This window comes from Coregonus lavaretus (genome assembly GCF_964263955.1).
Source record: "Coregonus lavaretus genome assembly, chromosome: 6".
Taxonomy (NCBI): domain Eukaryota; kingdom Metazoa; phylum Chordata; class Actinopteri; order Salmoniformes; family Salmonidae; genus Coregonus; species Coregonus lavaretus.
The window spans coordinates 39,136,295-39,155,382 of NC_139993.1; the positions used below are offsets into that span (position 1 = coordinate 39,136,295).

A 19,088-nucleotide genomic window follows, 5' to 3' on the forward strand; every position below is an offset into this window, starting at 1 on the left:
TAAGCAGCATGTCTTATTAATTCAAAAGATAGGCTGTCTACATAGGTCTCCCTATAGGCTGTCTCGTCGTCATCGGTGATTAGGCTTACCACCGTCGTGTTGTTGGCAAACTTAATGATGGTGTTGGAGTCGTGCATGGCCACGCAGTCATGGGTGAAGAGGGAGTACAGGAGGGGACTAAGCACGCACCCCTGAGGGGCCCCTGTGTTGAGGGTCAGTGTGGTGGGCGGCCCGTCAAGAAGTCCAGGATCCAGTTGCAGAGGGAGGTGTTCAGTACCAGAGTTCTTAGCTTAGTGATGAGCTAGCTTGGAGGGCACCATGGTGTTGAACGCTGAGCTGTAGTAAATGAACAGGAGTCTTACATAAGTGTTCATCTTGTCCAGGTGGGAAAGGGCCGTGAGGGATGCAATAGAAATTGCTTAATCTTTGGATCTGTTGGGGCGGTATGTTAATTGGAGTGGTTCCAGGGTGTCTGGGATGATGGTGTTGATGTAAGCCATGACCAGCCTTTCAAAGTATTTCATGGCTACAGTTGTGAGTGCTACGGGGCGATAGTCATTTAGACAGGTTACCTTGGCATTATTGGGCACAGGGACTATGGTGGTCTGCTTGAAACATGTAGGTATTACAGATTGGGTCAGGGAGTGGTTGAAAATGTCAGTGAAGACACTTGCCAGCTGGTCAGCGCATGCTATGAGTACACGTCCTGGTAATCTGTCTGGCCCTGTGGCCTTGTGAATGTTAACCTGTTTAAAGGTCTTACTGACATTGGCTACGGGGAGCGTGATCGCACAGTCGTCCGGAACAGATTATGCTCTCATGCATGGTTCAGTGTTGCTTGCCTTGAAGCGAGCATAGAAGGCATTTAGTAGACAACTGTAGTAGTAATAGCAGCGTGCCAGTGTTATTATCCTACTTCTGACATTCCTTTATTAAGTTTTCCATTGTACTGTGTACATCATGTGTATCCTATGCATATTACACGTACACTTGACTTGTTATTAGTGATAGTAGTTAGGCCTACCTGAATAGTTAATCCAGACCGCCCTCTGTAGGTGATTTTGAGGGCCTGCACTAGCCCAGTTTTGACATGTGGCCTCCAACAAAGAGATATCTGAAATGGAATGCTGTTCCATCTAACCATTAAAACCTCCATCATAGCCTCACTGCTGGAGGGCCGTGGTCGACAGGTGGATACAGAAGACTGGGTCAGCTCTGTCAGATGGTTGTAGATATTGAAATTGTGCCATTTTTTATTTCTGCCTTTTCATGAAAGAAAGGGTAGTATAGTAGAAAGGGTTTCATGTAACTGAGGTGAGGAAGTAGGTTAGTGAAGATTCCAGGGCTGTATCAATCAACCCACATAGTTTTCCTGAACCCTCACTCATGCCCTCACTCAGCAGTGCTGATGCATTTTCTCTGTCACCTATACAGATGGACAGACTCAGCAGCTCTCTGTCTCTGAGGCCAATCTACTAAGATCTCTGACTTCTTTACTCCATTCCAGTGAAATAGTGTATGGTGAGTGCATCTAATTTAAAAAGCCAGTTCTGTCTTTTTATTCACTCATTTTCAATTGAGGAATTAGGATGAATCTCTTTTAACCAAATCAAGGAATTTGTTTAGGCTGTATTTTGGAGACGGAAAAAATATAAAGTTGAAAGTCCATTACTTTAATCTACTTTGAAGTATACAATACAATATTTTATATAAATAATATATGTAAAAGATTGTTCTTGAAATGTTCATTTTCTATGACTTGTTCCCTTATAACCAGTGTCTTAAACACATTTAAAACTGTTAATATGTTTCTATTAGTAGAGTTTGTGCTGTAACAAAGGCAAAATGGGTTCACCACGGTGCGGCAAAGACATTCTAGCTGTGGCTTCAAAAGTAATTATATTTATAAATAGTTGCTTTCATTGTGTATATGAATAGAAAGCCAAAAGGGGGTAAGATTTTCAAGTAGACACACCCGTGTTTTATGTGTGTCATTACTGCTTGTAATTTTATTTTGAATTATACTGTAGATTCTATTTTGAGACTCGTTGGCACTTGTAATCAGATAAATAATACAAAAGAGGTTACTGTGCTTTGTATGAAAATAAGGGGCTGTATTTTTATGTCGTTTTTAACAGAGACTCATTCTCAACTAGACGACAGACCAATCTTCATACTTCTTTGAAATATTCTGAACATAATGCATTCCAATATAACCAATGCAATGGGTTCTATAAGAATCTATAAGAAACAACTTGATTTGCCTGTTGGGATAGGGCCCTGGTTTAAACCAGACTGGCTAAACTGTGTCCTGAGGATGTGTGGCTGACTTGGGCAATTTCATTCTACGTATAGGAAAAATATGCGCAGTAAGTCCCTTTTCGATTTTCCATTGACATAAGCAATTTCTAAGTATTATTTGTTTTCTAGGTAGCAGTCTCAGCCACAGACTTTAAATGAACTACATATTAGAGACCTCCCACCATTTTAATATAGGTCTGATGTTTGTAGGCCTATTTGTAGTTGTTTCTGCAAACACTGTATGTGTTACTAAGCAACATTGTTATATAGTGGCCTACACCACTATATAAAAAACAACATTGCCGCGTTGGCTTGCGAAAGTATTCACCCCCCTTGGCATTTTTCCTATTTTGTTGCCTTACAACCTGGAATTAAAATTGATTTTTTGGTGGTTTGTATCATTTGATTTACGCAACATGTCTACCACTTTGAAGATACAAAATATTTGTTATTGTGAAACAAACAAGAAATAACACAAAAAAACAGAAAACTTGAGCGTGCATAACTATTAACCCCCCCCCCCCACCCCAAAATCAATACTTTGTAGAGCCACCTTTTGCAGCAATAACAGCTGCAAGTCTCTTGGGGTATGTCTCTATAAGCTTAGCACACCTAGCCACTGGGATTTTTTCCCATTCTTCAAGGCAAAACTGCTCCAGCTCCTTCAAGTTGGATGGGTTCCGCTGGTGTACAGCAATCTTTAAGTCATACCACAGATTCTCAATTGGATTGAGGTCTGGGCTTTGACTAGGCCATTCCAAGACATTTAAATGTTTCCCCTTAAACCACTCAAGTGTTGCTTTAGCAGTATTCTTAGGGTCATTGTCCTGCTGGAAGGTAAACCTCCGTCCCAGTCTCAAATCTCTGGAAGACTGAAACAGGTTTCCCTCAAGAATTTCCCTGTATTTAGCGCCATCCATCATTCCTTCAAGTCTGACCAGTTTCCCAGTCCCTGCCGATGAAAAACATCCCCACAGCATGATGCTGCCACCACCATGCTTCACTGTGGGGATGGTGTTCTCGGGGTGATGAGAGGTGTTGGGTTTGCACCAGACATAGCGTTTTCCTTGATGGCCAAAAAGCTCAATTTTCGTTTAATCTGACCAGAGTAACTTCTTCCATATGTTTGGGGAGTCTCCCACATGCCTTTTGGCGAACACCAAACGTGTTTGCTTCTCTTTTTCTTTAAGCAATGGCTTTTTTCTTCCGTAAAGCCCAGCTCTGTGGAGTGTACGGCTTAAAGTGGTCCTACGGACAGATACTCCAATCTCCGCTGTGGAGCTTTGCAGCTCCTTCAGGGTTATCTTTGGTCTCTTTGTTGCCTCTCTGATTAATGCCCTCCTTGCATGGTCCATGAATTTTGGTGGGCGGCCCTCTCTTGGCAGGTTTGTTGTGGTACCATATTCTTTCAATTTTTTTATAATGGATTTAATGGTGCTCCGTGGGATGTTCAACATTTCAGATATTTTTCTATAACCCAACTCTGATCTGTACTTCTCCACAACTTTGTCCCTGACCTGTTTGGAGAGCTCCTTGGTCTTCATGGTGCTGCTTGCTTGGTGGTGCCCCTTGCTTAGTGGTGTTGCAGACTCTGGGGCCTTTCAGAACAGGTGTATACAGTGAGGGAAAAAAGTATTTGATCCCCTGCTGATTTTGTACGTTTGCCCACTGACAAATAAATTATCAGTCTATAATTTTAATGGTAGGTTTATTTGAACAGTGAGAGACAGAATAACAACAAATAAATCCAGAAAAACACATGTCAAAAATGTTATAAATTGATTTGCATTTTAATGAGGGAAATAAGTATTTGACCCCCTCTCAATCAGAAAGATTTCTGGCTCCCAGGTGTCTTTTATACAGGTAACGAGCTGAGATTAGGAGCACACTCTTAAAGGGAGTGCTCCTAATCTCAGTTTGTTACCTGTATAAAAGATACCTGTCCACAGAAGCAATCAATCAATCAGATTCCAAACTCTCCACCATGGCCAAGACCATAGAGCTCTCTATGGATGTCAGGGACAAGATTGTAGACCTAAACAAGGCTGGAATGGGCTATAAGACCATCGCCAAGCAGCTTGGTGAAAAGGTGACAACAGTTGGTGCGATTATTCACAAATGGAAGAAACACAAAATAACTGTCAATCTCCCTCGGCCTGGGGCTCCATGCAAGATCTCACCTCGTGGAGTTGCAATGGTCATGAGAACGGTGAGAAATCAGCCCAGAACTACACGGGAGGATCTTGTCAATGATCTCAAGGCAGCTGGGACCATAGTCACCAAGAAAACAATTGGTAACACACTACGCCGTGAAGGACTGAAATCCTGCAGCGCCTGCAAGGTCCCCCTGCTCAAGAAAGCACATATACAGGGCCGTCTGAAGTTTGCCAATGAACATCTGAATGATTCAGAGGAGAACTGGGTGAAAGTGTTGTGGTCAGATGAGACCAAAATGGAGCTCTTTGGCATCAACTCAACTTGCCGTGTTTGGAGGAGGAGGAATGCTGCCTATGACCCCAAGAACGCCATCCCCACCGTCAAACTTGGAGGTGGAAACATTATGCTTTGGGGGTGTTTTTCTGCTAAGCGGACAGGACAACTTCACCGCATCAAAGGGACGATGGACGGGGCCATGTACCGTCAAATCTTGGGTGAGAACCTCCTTCCCTCAGCCAGGGGGTCGTGGATGGGTATTCCAGCATGACAATGACCCAAAACACACGGCCAAGGCAACAAAGGAGTGGCTCAAGAAGAAGCACATTAAGGTCCTGGAGTGGCCTAGCCAGTCTCCAGACCTTAATCCCATAGAAAATCTGTGGAGGGAGCTGAAGGTTCGAGTTGCCAAACGTCAACCTCGAAACCTTAATGACTTGGAGAAGATCTGCAAAGAGGAGTGGGACAAAATCCCTCCTGAGATGTGTGCAAACCTGGTGGCCAACTACAAGAAACGTCTCACCTCTGTGATTGCCAACAAGGGTTTTGCCACCAAGTACTAAGTCATGTTTTGCAGAGGGGTCAAATACTTATTTCCCTCATTAAAATGCAAATCAATTTATAACGTTTTTGACATTCGTTTTTCTGGATTTTTTTGTTGTTATTCTGTCTCTCACTGTTCAAATAAACCTACCATTAAAATTATAGACTGATCATGTCTTTGTCAGTGGGCAAATGTAAAAAATCAGCAGGGGATCAAATACTTTTTTCCCTCACTGTATATACTGAGATCATGTGACACTTAGATTGCACACAGGTGGACTTTATTTAACAAATTATGTGACTTCTGAAGGTAATTGGTTGCACCAGATCTTATTTAGGGGCTTCATAGCAAAGGGGGTGAATACATATGCACGCACCATTTTTCAGTTATTTTTTTTTTTAGATTTTTTTTTGTTAAAGTTATTTTTTTCATTTCACTTCACCAATTTGGACTATTTTGTGTATGTCCATTACATTAAATTCCAAATAAAAATCCATTTAAATTACAGGTTGTAATGCAACAAAATAGCAAAAACGCCAAGGGGGATGAATACTTTTGCAAGGCACTGTATATATTTAGACGTTTTGATAAGCATATGTTCTCCTGATTTGACAAGGTTTGTTAAGCGCATAGTAGCCAAAGCAATGCATAAAAATAGCTAGATATTGAGTATCTAATGATTTAGAAATGTTTTGGTTAGTATAACTTATAGAACAGATACCCTTTCTGATATAACGTTTCTTTTTAATCATATTTTTAATCCACTCTAATGGCAAAACATGGTGGGTCATTATTTATATGACTATGATTACATATGAAATACAAGACAAATATGTATTATTATTGTTACAAATCATGGCCATGAGCCAACGACTGAATTTAGCAAAGCTGAGTTTACTGCTTATAGTTGATGAATGTAATGTCTTATTGCTAAACCAAGGGCCCTCTATCATGTTATCCTCTGTGCTACAATGGACAAGGCATTTCTATTGTAGACCTCACAGCCACTTGTAACTGCATGGAAAAGGTTGTGCGTCAGAACACAGTTCTGCTATCTCTCCGCTCTTTAAAGCTATGGCCTTCAGCCTGCAGATGGGGACTGAGACTCCTGTAAGGGTCGGCCGGTTCAGCCGTCCAACCTGCTGGCACTGTATGCCCTATATTGGCTCCGCTGTAAACCCCAACCAACCTCCGGGCAAAGCACTACTGAGAATGCAGGGTCTACCAGGGGAGAATATAGGCCTACAGCTGGTTTTGATGTGAGCTTAATGTCTTGTGGGAAAACAGCCATTTCGCTGGAATGTAACGTTTGAATATTAACAGCATGGGTAATGTTCGTAGAAGTGTGTTGGGAAAAGTACTGATGTAGTTAAATATCCATCACACTGTCAGTCTCTGTTTTGTAAAGTAACATCTGGGTTGCTCTATATATTGTTAGGGAAATTTGTCTTGGTTGGTTTGTTTTTCTTATGAAGCAGTATAACATTCAGAAATAGTTTAAAAGAGAATATATAGTGCATTCCCTTATCAGAAGTCAATATCCATTTAGGTGTTCTGTTCTGAGCTGGAAGGAAAGCAACATGAGGGATGAAAATTGGGGTGGTCAAAAGCAAACAGCATATTTATGCTCCGATTATTGAGCTAGTGGTGAGACATTTATAGTTTTGTCTATGTGTTCAAACATAAATTCAGGGAACTAGAAAATAAAATGTGGACATTTCCTTGTCAACAACTCTCTTGTTGACAATACATCTTCTTCTCTGACAGATTGTTTTTTATGCTTAATATCTTTCCATTTGCATGGGAACTGACTTTTATGGCTATTCTCAAGTACTTTATTCTGTCGTTCTGACTTTTAGCTGATTCAGGTCATATAATACAAGGATAAAAAGACAGGAAATAAAACTAAACACAAATCAGTTTTAGCCATTCACATCAATAGAATTTCAGAAATGTCAACAAGTGCATACTGAAGGCACAGTTTTCACATTACAACATGTCTTTGTACCACTGTCCCTTTACTGTGGTGAGTGGGGGTTTGAAGCTCTCAGGCCATGGTGGAGTCTGTGTGTGTTGTGGCACATTGCGTCTCTCTATGGCTCTGTGTCTGTGTTTCTGACATGGATGTAGACAGACTGTCACAGGTACTGTACGTCCAGGAAACTGTGATTGAATCACACCACCCTTTTAAAAGCATAGACACGAGCATAGACACACATAGACACAGGTGATACAGTCTTTACCTTCACCCCCCTTTTGACATACCCCACCTCAAAGAATCCTTTCACCAAGCACAAGACTTCAGAACTCTGAAACAATACATCAGATATTGGCCATGGGCCATAAGTTTGGACTTTTTACAGGAAGAATAGGGATGAAGAGTTCCCATAAGGAGCTGCTAGTATATTGTGTATCATATAATAAACTGAAGTTTGATTTTGGCAGTTGATTCAAACTACAAACCAAACCAAGGAAAACCACCCTGACCTATGACTCACACCAACAGATTACATTTTTTTTTTTTTGCTAAAGCATTCATTTTCCAAAATGGGGGTGTCAAATGAAACGGAAAAGAGGAAGATGTATGAAAACCGCAAATAGAAAACTCAGTACATCACTATGTTAACTGATTCAACTGTTTATTTTGTCTACCAAACTCATTTTATTTCTGCTTCTGTGTGTGAATATCATGTCATCTTGATAGTTGTCTGGTGTGCGTTTAAAAAGTTATGATACTCATCTGTGTCTTGCCCACCAACAGGCATTTTCCACTTGTTATCAAATAAAGCTACCTCACAGCAGAGCAGACACAACATGCTTTCATGATAAACACACAGCCTGCAGTCTACACTTATTTTAAATTCTCCTGATAGTCAGAATAAAGCACAAATTGGTTGAAACAAATACTGATTGGGGCTACATCTGAAATATTTTGTTTCTGTATTTTCATTTGTCTAAAAATGACATCTGTTTTCATAATCTTCATTGATATGTGCAGCTAGTGTGTTGAACAGCTCAGGGAAAATTTGAGTAACAGCAGCACCTGTTCAACGGAAGAGTGAGAAACTGAAGAGAGGTTGGAGAAGGAGGACGGGGGCGGGTGTCATTTCCTGTTGTGGCTGTGCTTAACACCAGTCTGTGGCAGTGTAGAGAAACACGCATAGCCTACTATTTATCTCACTTACTGCACACAGAACAGCCCAACGACACAAATACCTCAGATACTCCTCTGGGTCCCTGAGATGGAGGTTCCGATGAAGTCTGTAGACTATAAGTCATCAACATCCTCAATTAGAGAAAAACAACTATCAGGAAAACATATACTATAGTTAGCATTACTTGTGGTAATTTGAATATTGTGAAAATAATAAAACAGTGGTCATGCATTATTATTTCCCATTCTCTCTCACTGTATAGATCTTTAATCAGGAGCCTCCAGCCATCTCCAACCCTTCCAACCCTTCCAACTGAGGAGTCTTCCCTCATACTTCCTGAGGAGACTCAGACATGGCGACAGACCCTGCGGCAGAGCTGCCTTTTTTCTACGGCAGCATCAGTCGCTCGGAGGCTGAGGAGCACCTGAAGCTGGCAGGCATGGCCGACGGACTGTTCCTGCTGCGCCAGTGTCTGCGGAGCCTGGGCGGCTACGTGGTCTCCCTGGTGTGGGACCTGGACTTCCATCACTACTCTGTGGAGAAACAACTCAACAGCACCTACTGTATTGCGGGTGGCAAGCCCCACTGTGGGCCAGCGGAGCTCTGTGAGTTCTACAGTAAGGACTCAGATGGCCTGGTGTGCACCCTGAGGAAGCCCTGTCTGCGCTCCCCAGACAACCCCATCAGAGCAGGCGTCTTTGATAACCTTAGGGACAACATGCTGAGGGAGTATGTACGACAGACATGGAACCTGGAGGTGAGGGTTGGCTGAACGATTGGCAGCAGGGCCAGAAGTCACACCAACAACATCTCTGATGCCCTGTAGAACCTTGGCATGAGTAGGTTTACTGTTGTTAGTCTGCTGGCCCTGTTGGTTTTACTATGCTATTATGAACTGTAGTTTGCCTTGCCCCCCCCCCCCCCCCCCCATGTAGGCTCAGGTTGACTAACTGTCTATCTGTGTTCAGGGGGAGGCCATGGAGCAGGCCATCATCAGCCAGGCCCCACAGCTGGAGAAGCTGATCGCCACCACCGCCCATGAGAGGATGCCCTGGTACCACGGCAAGATCCCTCGCCAGGAGGGGGAGAGGCGACTCTATTCCAGGGCACAGCCAGACGGAAAGTTCCTGTGAGTCATTTAATATATTTTAGTCCAATGCCATCCAAAAGTCCCAAAACACTCACAACAATTATTATAGTGTTTTTTTTTCTCATCAGAGTCAGAGACAGGGAAGAGTCCGGCACCTTTGCCCTTTCTTTGATGTACGGAAAAACGGCCTACCATTACCAGATTCTACATGACAAATCAGGGAAGTACTCCATGCCAGAGGGAACCAAATTTGACACTGTGTGGCAGGTAGGCTGTTCTCTCTTCTCCAACAAATTGGTTCAAATGTATTGTCTGCTACCTCATGTTTAAGTCTGCTACCCCACTCTCCCTCCCTTCTACACTGCAGCTGGTTGAGTATCTGAAGATGAAGCCTGATGGGCTAGTGACAGTTCTGAGGGAACCATGTGTGAACCGTAACAATGCCAAACGTACTGAACCAACATTTTGTTCTCAAATGAATCACAATCATCACATTCTTCTTATAATTTCACAAAATCTGTCCCCTATGTAATTTAATACATTTTCAAATCCATTTTCAGAGTCTCCAGTTGTGCCCTCAGGGGTGAGTATCAAGAACATTTTCTAATTTCTCCATGGTAGATACAGTACTTTCCAACTTCATTCACACAGATCTATTGAATACAGTACATTTCTTTCAGAGGCAATTCAGAACAAATGGATACACACCGCCACCTGGAGGTAGGTCAATAACATTACAACAGACACACATAGCCTTTCCACCAAAATACACATACAAAAATCTTTGAATTTGTCTTTAAGACATTTCCCTGTGGTTTGGCCCTTTCTTACAGTACCTCTGGGGTGCTCCACAGAAGTCAACACTTCGCCCCCCACAGACCGTCAGATGCTGCCCATGGACTGCAGTGAATTTGTCAACCCTTACCATGACCCCAATGACCTGAAGAAGTTCTTCATCAATAGGGAGCAGCTGATGATTGATGAGGTGGAGCTCGGCTCAGGCAACTTTGGCTGTGTCAAGAAAGGAGTCTTCAAGACAAATAAGTGAGGGAGGGTGGGGGGTGCTGCTTCTTGGATTAATCAAAACAGAGCATCAGAGCCTGAGTTTAGAACCTATAACCTCATGCCTAGAGCCATTTATAACAACTGAAAACTAAGTTTTATGTCACAGAGGTTTATAATTATTTTTACTGAGAAAGTGAGCTGATCAGGAAAAACTCTGGACCCTAGTTAGAGGCTAAAATTTAGAAAAACACTGGGCCTTATTCATAACACATCACAAATTATTGTGTGGTTCCAGGGGCCACACTGATGTGGCCATCAAGGTGCTGAAGAGTGAGAATGAGAATCTGGTGAAAGATGAGATGATGAGGGAGGCAGAGATCATGCACCAGCTGAGTAACCCTTACATCGTCCGCATGCTGGGGCTCTGCCAGGCCGAGTGCCTGATGCTAGTGATGGAGATGGCTTCTGCTGGGCCACTCAACAAGTTCCTCTCCACCAATAAGTAAGGCCAATTATTTCACACGTACAGTAGTACAGTATATCATAAAGCATGTTATTCTCTTAATAGTGACACTGATCATAGAGAGTTATGGAAATGCAATTAATGATAGCACTGCTATTACTCAAAAAGTGATGATGAGCTCAGCAAAGTGAAGCTAAATACCATGAGCGAATTCCCCTGAAGGTTCATTTGAGTTCCCTTTCTGTCCCTCTACCTCTCAGGGATACGGTCACAGTGGAGAACATTGTGGGGCTGATGCACCAGGTGTCTATGGGAATGAAGTACCTGGAGGAGAAGAACTTTGTGCACAGAGACCTCGCAGCTCGCAATGTCCTGCTGGTCAACCAACAGTTTGCCAAGATCAGTGACTTTGGCCTGTCCAAGGCTTTGGGTGCTGATGACAACTATTACAAGGTAGGTATGAGTTTCTTGCACGTGTCATGTGCTATAATGTTAAGTTGGTCTGTTTTATATAGTTAAATACTGCAGTTCTTTATATGTACAATATTCATGTGGTATGGTAAGCATGTGTGTGGGTGGGAACATAGGCACGCACAGCAGGAAAATGGCCGCTGAAGTGGTATGCTCCAGAATGCATGAATTTCCACAAATTCTCCAGCAAGAGTGATGTCTGGAGCTTTGGTGTCACCATGTGGGAAGCCTTTTCTTATGGAGGGAAACCATACAAGGTACTATCTGTACAGCAGCAGCAAGATCTAAATATTTAACATTTATACTGTAATAACAGCCTCCAACACAGGAGCTGTTGAGTGCTGTCTAGATTATCTTAATCTGTTTTTTTACCACATGTGATCAGAAAATGAAAGGTCCTGAGGTGATCAGTTTCATTGCCAGTGGGAGCCGCATGGAATGTCCATCTGGATGTCCAGATAGAATGTATGCTCTGATGAAGGACTGCTGGACATACAAGTAAGTGAGAAACCAGAGACCTATTAATTTTCACACCACATGGTATTGCTACTAGACCACACTGCTGCCCAAATGAGATCCATTACGTCTAAAGTCTCTGATCTTTCTCTTCTCAGACACGAGGACCGGCCAGGCTTTGTGAAGGTGGAGGAGCGCATGCGAGGCTTTTATTACTCTATATCCAACAAAACTCCGCCTGAGGGGACCGCAGACGCTGCTGAGCCTCTCAAATAGTCCAGGGACAAGATGCACTCTGTCCCCGCGCCACACAATGCATTCTTTAAGATAGACAAAGAGCCTCTTATGAACTGGGCACAAACTGGCAGCTTCAGAAACAGGCAGCAACAGTCAACAGCTAAACAAGCCTTATTGACGCAAATGTGAGTTGGTAATGAAAGTCATTCATATAAGAACAGCCTTGTTTTGTAGCCCAGGACTGCATCATTTGTTGGTTTGAATGTTTTAGAAGAAACTCAAAAAAAATGGTGCGTGTTAGAATTGTAAAACTGCATATTGAAAGTGTAATTCCCTGAGAATATAATTAGGTCTAGTGTGAACTCTGTTTCTATTTAAGTTAAATAAAGGTTAAATAAAAAATAAAGTGCTTCAGCTCTCGATACATTTGTAAAAAAAATAAAAAATGTCACCGAATATGGTGTATGTATATCAAGTAATTGTGGAAATTATTTGTGAATGAATGATGAAACAGACTTTAAGGTCAGAGACATGGGGTTAATTCCGTTTTTGAGTTTTGAAATGGTCTACATTTTCATAATTTCGCTTACCAAGAAGTAAAATTCTCGTGAAAGTTTGTCACTTCCACAACTGATTAACATTTTCACAACACTTTAAAATCGAATACTATGAGGAAACAATTAAACCCATAGCTATATCATCGACACAACAGTCTTGCTTATATTAATATGATGTCAAACAATTCACTTTGTATGAATTATCAAGATACTTGTTGGCATATCATTAGACTACAGTACAGTAGGCCTAGAATAAAGAGTTGTGTGTGCGCCTCATTGAGGTGCGCCACGGTCCTCCGGCCGTGTACAGTGACGTCTGATCAAAGGAAGTGTTGTTGTTTTTTTTGGATAGGGAGGGGCCTATTTTTGTTTCCTAATAAAGTATAGACTTAGCGCTATGTTCAAAACTATTATACATTCATTATAATGTAGCTCCTGTTATACATTTGAAAACGATTAGTAAAGTTTATTTTATTCAAGGGAACATCGCAAGGGGAAGGCTCAGTAAAGCGGAACAAGTAAGTGGTATCTCTCTCCAAGTTCGGGGAAAGTGGTTGGGAGACGAATTTCGTCACCGTCAGCTCGGTAGCAATTTACTCCGTTATTTTTTTACGTGAAATGTAATAATGAGAAATCTTTTGAGGAGCAGGTTATGATTAACTTTATCTTGCGAAAAGCAACAAGTGCGATTGATGTCGTTTTTTCTCACGTCATGAATAAACTTGGTGGCCTCGTCACGCGCCCTCATCGTTCAAGAAAGCAACATTAGCATCACCGCTCAGGCTACCGCAAGGCTACATCATGTACTAACTAGCTAGATTTAGTTTGTTTCACTTTTGCCCCCGACCACTTTATACTTCTGATGTCTGCTGTCAATAAGTAGGTCTATAAGTAACTTCAATATATGAAATGGCCTTATTATCTGAGGTCACTTCATAAAGTCGTGCAAGGTTGGCCATGCTGGCTCGCTTGGCTGAACCAGGCCATAAAGTAAATGTGAAAAATAGGAAATGACTCGTGTAGCTTAGCAACATTGTAACCACATTCTAATAATAACCTCACTCTCTGCAACATGGTAACTAGCTAGTCTACTCTGTAACAACACTCACTTTTGCAACATTGTAACTGGTTGGCGTTATTCTTCTCTAAGTTGATGTCTGTTAAGGTATGTGGAGGACAGACTTCCATGAACCTACAACTCTTTTGACAGCAGTCGTAGATGTGTATTTTATGGTTTGGTAGTTAAATATGGTTTAATAATTTCATTAAGTGATTATTAATCAGTGGTTTATCATTAGTTATTAATTGATTGTTTTTTAATTAGTTAATTGGAGCTCAGAAATTGACTGCAACATAACAAACGCTTACAGTATTATGCATTCTTACCAAACGACATAACTAATGGTGATGCATATCGTTTTAACATATATTTAAAATGTAAGAAATACATTGTGGGCCTTGTTGGCATAGCCGCACCAGATGGAATACTGCATGTTACTGCTGAATTTGACAATATGGCATCTGTGAATCTGACACTGTAAATTATTATTTCTACCCCTCTCTCAGATTTGACCCTTCATCAGCCTCAGGACTAAATCCAGCTTTGAGAAAAATAAAACCAGTGTTTAACAGCTCCACTGTTGTTATATCTCCTTCATCTAACCAGTAAATAATTCAAAAAGACATAAACAAACTACCACATGCAACAATGTCCATGGCCCTGAAGCAAGTCTTCAACAAGGACAGGACATTCCGGCCGAAGCGTAAGTTTGAGCCCGGGACACAGCGCTTCGAGCTGCACAAGAAGGCTCAGGCGTCTCTGAATGCAGGCCTGGACCTGAAGCAGGCAGTGGCACTGCCCCATGGAGAGGACCTGAATGACTGGGTGGCCGTGCATGTGGTGGACTTCTTCAACCGCATCAACCTCATCTACGGCACCATCAGTGACTCCTGCACCGACCAGACCTGCCCCGTCATGTCCGGAGGGCCCAAGTACGAGTACCGCTGGCAGGACGAGCACAAATACAAGAAGCCCACAGCTGTTCCAGCCCCAAAGTACATGAGCCTGCTGATGGACTGGATCGAGGTACAGATCAACAACGAGCACATCTTCCCCACCAACGTCGGTATGTACAAAGAATGATAACTAGGTACATGGGCTTGGATCTGCATTGTGATAAATAGGTTTAATGTTTTCGCAGAGTTACAAAAGAGCATCTTGATAGGCTGAATTCCTTGTTCTCTTTTACCAAGTGCAACAGCTGTATCTGTTCATCTACAATGATCCAAAAATTCCTAACCTTGCATTCTTCACGTAATTCCAACCACACAACTTGGTATCTGACTATCTGTAGAAACATCCAAGCAATGGCATTAGAAATGGGTCACACAATCTACAGTAGGGTATAAATAGGCATGGCATGTGCACATGTCCCTGGAAATGCATTGCTAAAATACTATTAGATTAGTGTAAACGGATGGACAGATAACTTCATCTATTCTTGATGGATGAAGGAAAATATAAATCCTCTACCCTAGGTGTTGTCATTTAAAGGCTCACATATCTCCTTCGAGTGATACAAGCATAATCCTGTAGTTCACAAAAACAAAATATATTTTATTTGCACCCAAGGTAATATTTAAAGTTGAGAATTAATCTGACAAACAGACTGATTCAAACACAGATACGGTTGAGAGCATGACTACTTTTGTGTTTACTTTACATGTCCCCGGAGGACACATCTTCATATTCTTTTGTCATCTTTTGTTTGGTTTTTGAAGGTACTCCCTTCCCCAAGACCTTCATGCAGGTAGCTAAGAAGATTTTGTCTCGCTTGTTTCGTGTGTTCGTCCACGTCTACATCCACCACTTTGATCGTGTGAGCCAGATGGGTGCAGAGGCCCACGTCAACACCTGTTACAAGCACTTCTACTACTTTGTAACAGAGTTCAACCTCACAGACCACAAGGAGCTCGAGCCACTGGTGAGTGAGGATACAAATAATTGAATTGTCTATCTTGTTGGTAGGCGAGCTGTTAAACAAACGATTGCACAAACTCATAAAGGCAAGGATACATTTTAATTTTCATATAATTTCTTACACATTACATGGCTTTTTTTTGTAAAGGAAGCTGCCTGAAGTTATGTCTGTGTTGCACCCTAGAATTGTGATGTTTACAAGCACATTTGTGTGCTTTTGCTATGATAATGTTGCTAAACTACCACTCCTGTCTCCTACAGAAAGAGATGACATCACAGATGTGCCACTAAGGGAGCGCCACTGACCACTTGACACATTCCCCCTTGAAGACTAGTTCCGTCCATGTAGAAGAATGAAACAGGAAACATAAACCAAATCTAAAAGAGTCTTTATTTTTTATAAACAAGTACTGTAATCTATTTTAACCATGTAGGTTTGTTTAACCAGGAACATTGTAAGGCATTCTCTTCCTTTTAATGTTTTGAGCATTTTATCAGAGCACAGTATTAAGAGAGAAATCTTTCTATTTTAATTTGAAGCTGAATCATTCCTGTCATTTAGTTGTTCTCTTCTTATCTTAAAATAATATATGTATGTTTGTACATATCTAAGATTGTAGTATGTGGAGAGATTAAACGCACTCTGTTCCTACTCTAAACTCTAAACTCAGTGTCTTATGTTTAATTATAGAATGGGTAGTTTGGATGCTGATTAGACGAACAGCGTTTGAAGCCATGCTGTGTTATCATACATTGTTATTTTTCCAGAATATACATTCAAACTGGTATATTGTTTGTTTATGAAATCTATGGCATTGTTTTGTAAAAGCAATAAAAGAACTGAGAACAAAGCCTGTCGAGCGAAGCCAACCAACATAATAAACCAGTTGTGCAGGTCTTAAGTTAGTCCACAAGGTGGCATAAAGAACACATACATATGGCTGGGTTGTGGAGTTTATATGTAGTAGGAAGCCCATTCCGGTTGTCAATCTGGTCTCAGAGCATTTTGTATTAGTCTTACGTAAAGCCGAGACCCTCCATTTAATACGATACGTTACGTTTCGTATGATTACATAAGACAGATGGTTACTTAGTCGGGATGGGTGGGCGTATAACGCGAACGTCTAGCAACCCAAAGGTTGCGAGTTCAAATCTCATCACGGCAACTTTAGCATTTTAGCTAATTAGCAACTTTTCAACTACTTAGAATGTTAGCTAACCCTTCCCTTAACCTTAACCCTTTTAGCTAACCCTAACCTTAAACCTTTTAGCTAACCCTTTAACCTAATTCCTAAACGTAACCCTAACCCCTAGCCTAGCTAATGTTAGCCAGATAGCTAACATTAGCCACCTAGCTAGATTTCATAACATATCATACGTTTTGCAAATTCATAACATATAATACAAATTGTAATTCGTAACATACAGTATCATACACGAATTAATACATACCATACGAAATGTGTCTCGTATTTACGTACAGAATAATACGAAATGCTCTGAGACCAGGTTGCAACACCTGGAAACCACCTTTATTTCAGGCTGTTGTGCCAATAGTACCTACTGGCCGTGTTAAAGGAGTACATAACCACTAGCTGTGAGGGGAATATTATTTTTTCTATCTACCCTCGGTCAACAATAGTACATAGCAGGTTCTAATCAAAATTCTCTCTGCATCTGCTTGAATATGTAGTCTCAGTGCCAACTCACAAGAATAATTTCCCCTCATTCTCCCCGCTACAGCAACCCTGTGACTGGTCTCGCTGTGTGAGCTACGTGAGCTACGTGTAAGACGGAGCTACGTGTAAAACAGGCAGGAGGTATTTTTAACTCATCTCAATCTGCTTGTTTTTTATTTACTGGAATGTTTTAGACCAGACTAGACCACTGAGGTATAATAAGAACCATACTTTCAACTGTATCAAGGCGATCAAGTTAAAGAATTTCAGTAGCACCAATCAAACGGAAGCTTACTCAACTCTGTCTGAGTTGTTGCAATGACAATGTGCTTGTACTGTTTTGAATGCAAATGTGATCATTGACATGGTGGATTATGTGACTCAGCAAATATTAGGCTTTGAGTGCACACCCTAACGGTTTCATGACTTGCAAGTCAGTTGCCTCATGTATGGTCCTCTGTATTATCTCACAGACTGTCAGTTCAAATGGTCTTATTTCAATTATAGTTAAGTTCTATTTGAAATAGGATATTATTCCCGTTACATATTAGGATATTACAATAAAACAAGTGCTTGGGATGTCTAATATTTAGGACTTTATAATGAAATATTCTCAAATGTACACAGAAAGGGACCAAAAGTGTCAAATTGGGTTCAAGTAGAATTAGGTAGTCACAGTTTACAATATGTTCTCCTGTATAGACGGGTTAGCTGACAACGTCATGGAAACGATGTGCACGCTTCAATGGAGCAGAAGTCCTTGTGTTGTTGTGATTCTGGATGGCCAGATAACTAGCAACAATGACAAGAAGCTGCTATGTGTGGAATCATAGGTGGCTTGTTTCAGCTAGTTCTATCTTGTTCTTGATACCATGTTTTGTTTTAGGTGTTTTGACTGATGTCACGTCTATGCTAATATGGCTCAACTTCGCTAGCTAGCTAACCAACAACTGTAAGGATATATTTGAGAGACAACAAGTGCTCATCATTGTGCAAATGTATTTACAGCATGTTTTCAATAGCCTAAACATTGCAGATGACATATAGTTTACATTGTCAACAATCTAAGCCAACCCTGTCTGTTTTGCCCCAAATTTGCGAATGAGTCGCTTTTGTTGCTAAACAACCATCCTATGCTACTCATTAAACAATTTCCTTCACAGTTTGTGGTTCTACTTAAATTTGAAGCCCCTAAAAATATATATATGTTTACTAGATAAGTACAAGGACAGGTACAGTATAACTACAGTGTAGGAACATATTATTAGGCCAACATAGTAATTACTACAGTTGCCAGACATGTAAGATAACTCGTATAGAAAATGTACCTGCCTACCTGAGTACCATGCAAATACAGCTTTAGGGACACCATAGGGAATTTTTTCAGTTAAGATTGTCTGTTGGTTGAGTGGTTGGTCTGGACTAGTCCTACATTTAAGTGAAATCTTCTTCAAATAATATACAAAATGCCAAACACTGTGGTCCTGAAGTGAACTGAATATGTTTCATCCAAGTGTGCTGATTGTTCACTAATCTCCTTTGTTAGTATTATCTCAGTTTGAATAAGGAGAATTTAAATTAATGCCATATGTTATGTAACATTGTTATGTAACATGAGCTGACCAGGAATACACCCACTCCACAGTATATTAATTTCACAGCACATTTGAGCAATTTTTCATGTCCTTAGTGGGAATATCTTGGAGAAAGTATTGGG

At 41.1% G+C, this 19,088-nt stretch overlaps 2 protein-coding genes across 3 annotated transcripts; both read left to right on the forward strand.

Moving 5' to 3' along the window:
- The first annotated feature begins 1,424 nt into the window (after nucleotides 1-1,424).
- LOC311131547 (tyrosine-protein kinase ZAP-70-like) lies at nucleotides 1,425-12,628 on the forward strand. The gene is made up of 13 exons (XM_084164594.1): nucleotides 1,425-1,521; nucleotides 8,696-9,190; nucleotides 9,402-9,562; nucleotides 9,652-9,790; nucleotides 9,891-9,972; nucleotides 10,084-10,106; nucleotides 10,204-10,243; nucleotides 10,357-10,567; nucleotides 10,824-11,030; nucleotides 11,252-11,444; nucleotides 11,579-11,719; nucleotides 11,848-11,960; nucleotides 12,077-12,628. The coding sequence occupies exons 2-13, from the start codon at nucleotides 8,786-8,788 to the stop codon at nucleotides 12,192-12,194; spliced, it is 1,833 nt and encodes a 610-aa protein (XP_084020720.1). The 5' UTR covers nucleotides 1,425-1,521; nucleotides 8,696-8,785; the 3' UTR covers nucleotides 12,195-12,628.
- A 390-nt stretch (nucleotides 12,629-13,018) lies between these two features.
- On the forward strand, nucleotides 13,019-16,344 carry mob3a (MOB kinase activator 3A). 2 transcript variants are annotated; one of them, XM_084164619.1, is made up of 4 exons: nucleotides 13,019-13,230; nucleotides 14,279-14,838; nucleotides 15,494-15,696; nucleotides 15,954-16,344. In XM_084164619.1, exons 2-4 carry the CDS (start codon nucleotides 14,421-14,423, stop codon nucleotides 15,981-15,983), a joined length of 651 nt encoding a protein of 216 aa, XP_084020745.1. In that variant the 5' UTR covers nucleotides 13,019-13,230; nucleotides 14,279-14,420; the 3' UTR covers nucleotides 15,984-16,344. The 2 variants fall into 2 exon arrangements, with proteins under 2 accessions (XP_084020745.1, XP_084020746.1); XM_084164620.1 differs by lacking the exon at nucleotides 13,019-13,230 and adding an exon at nucleotides 13,259-13,591.
- The last annotated feature ends 2,744 nt before the right edge of the window (nucleotides 16,345-19,088 follow it).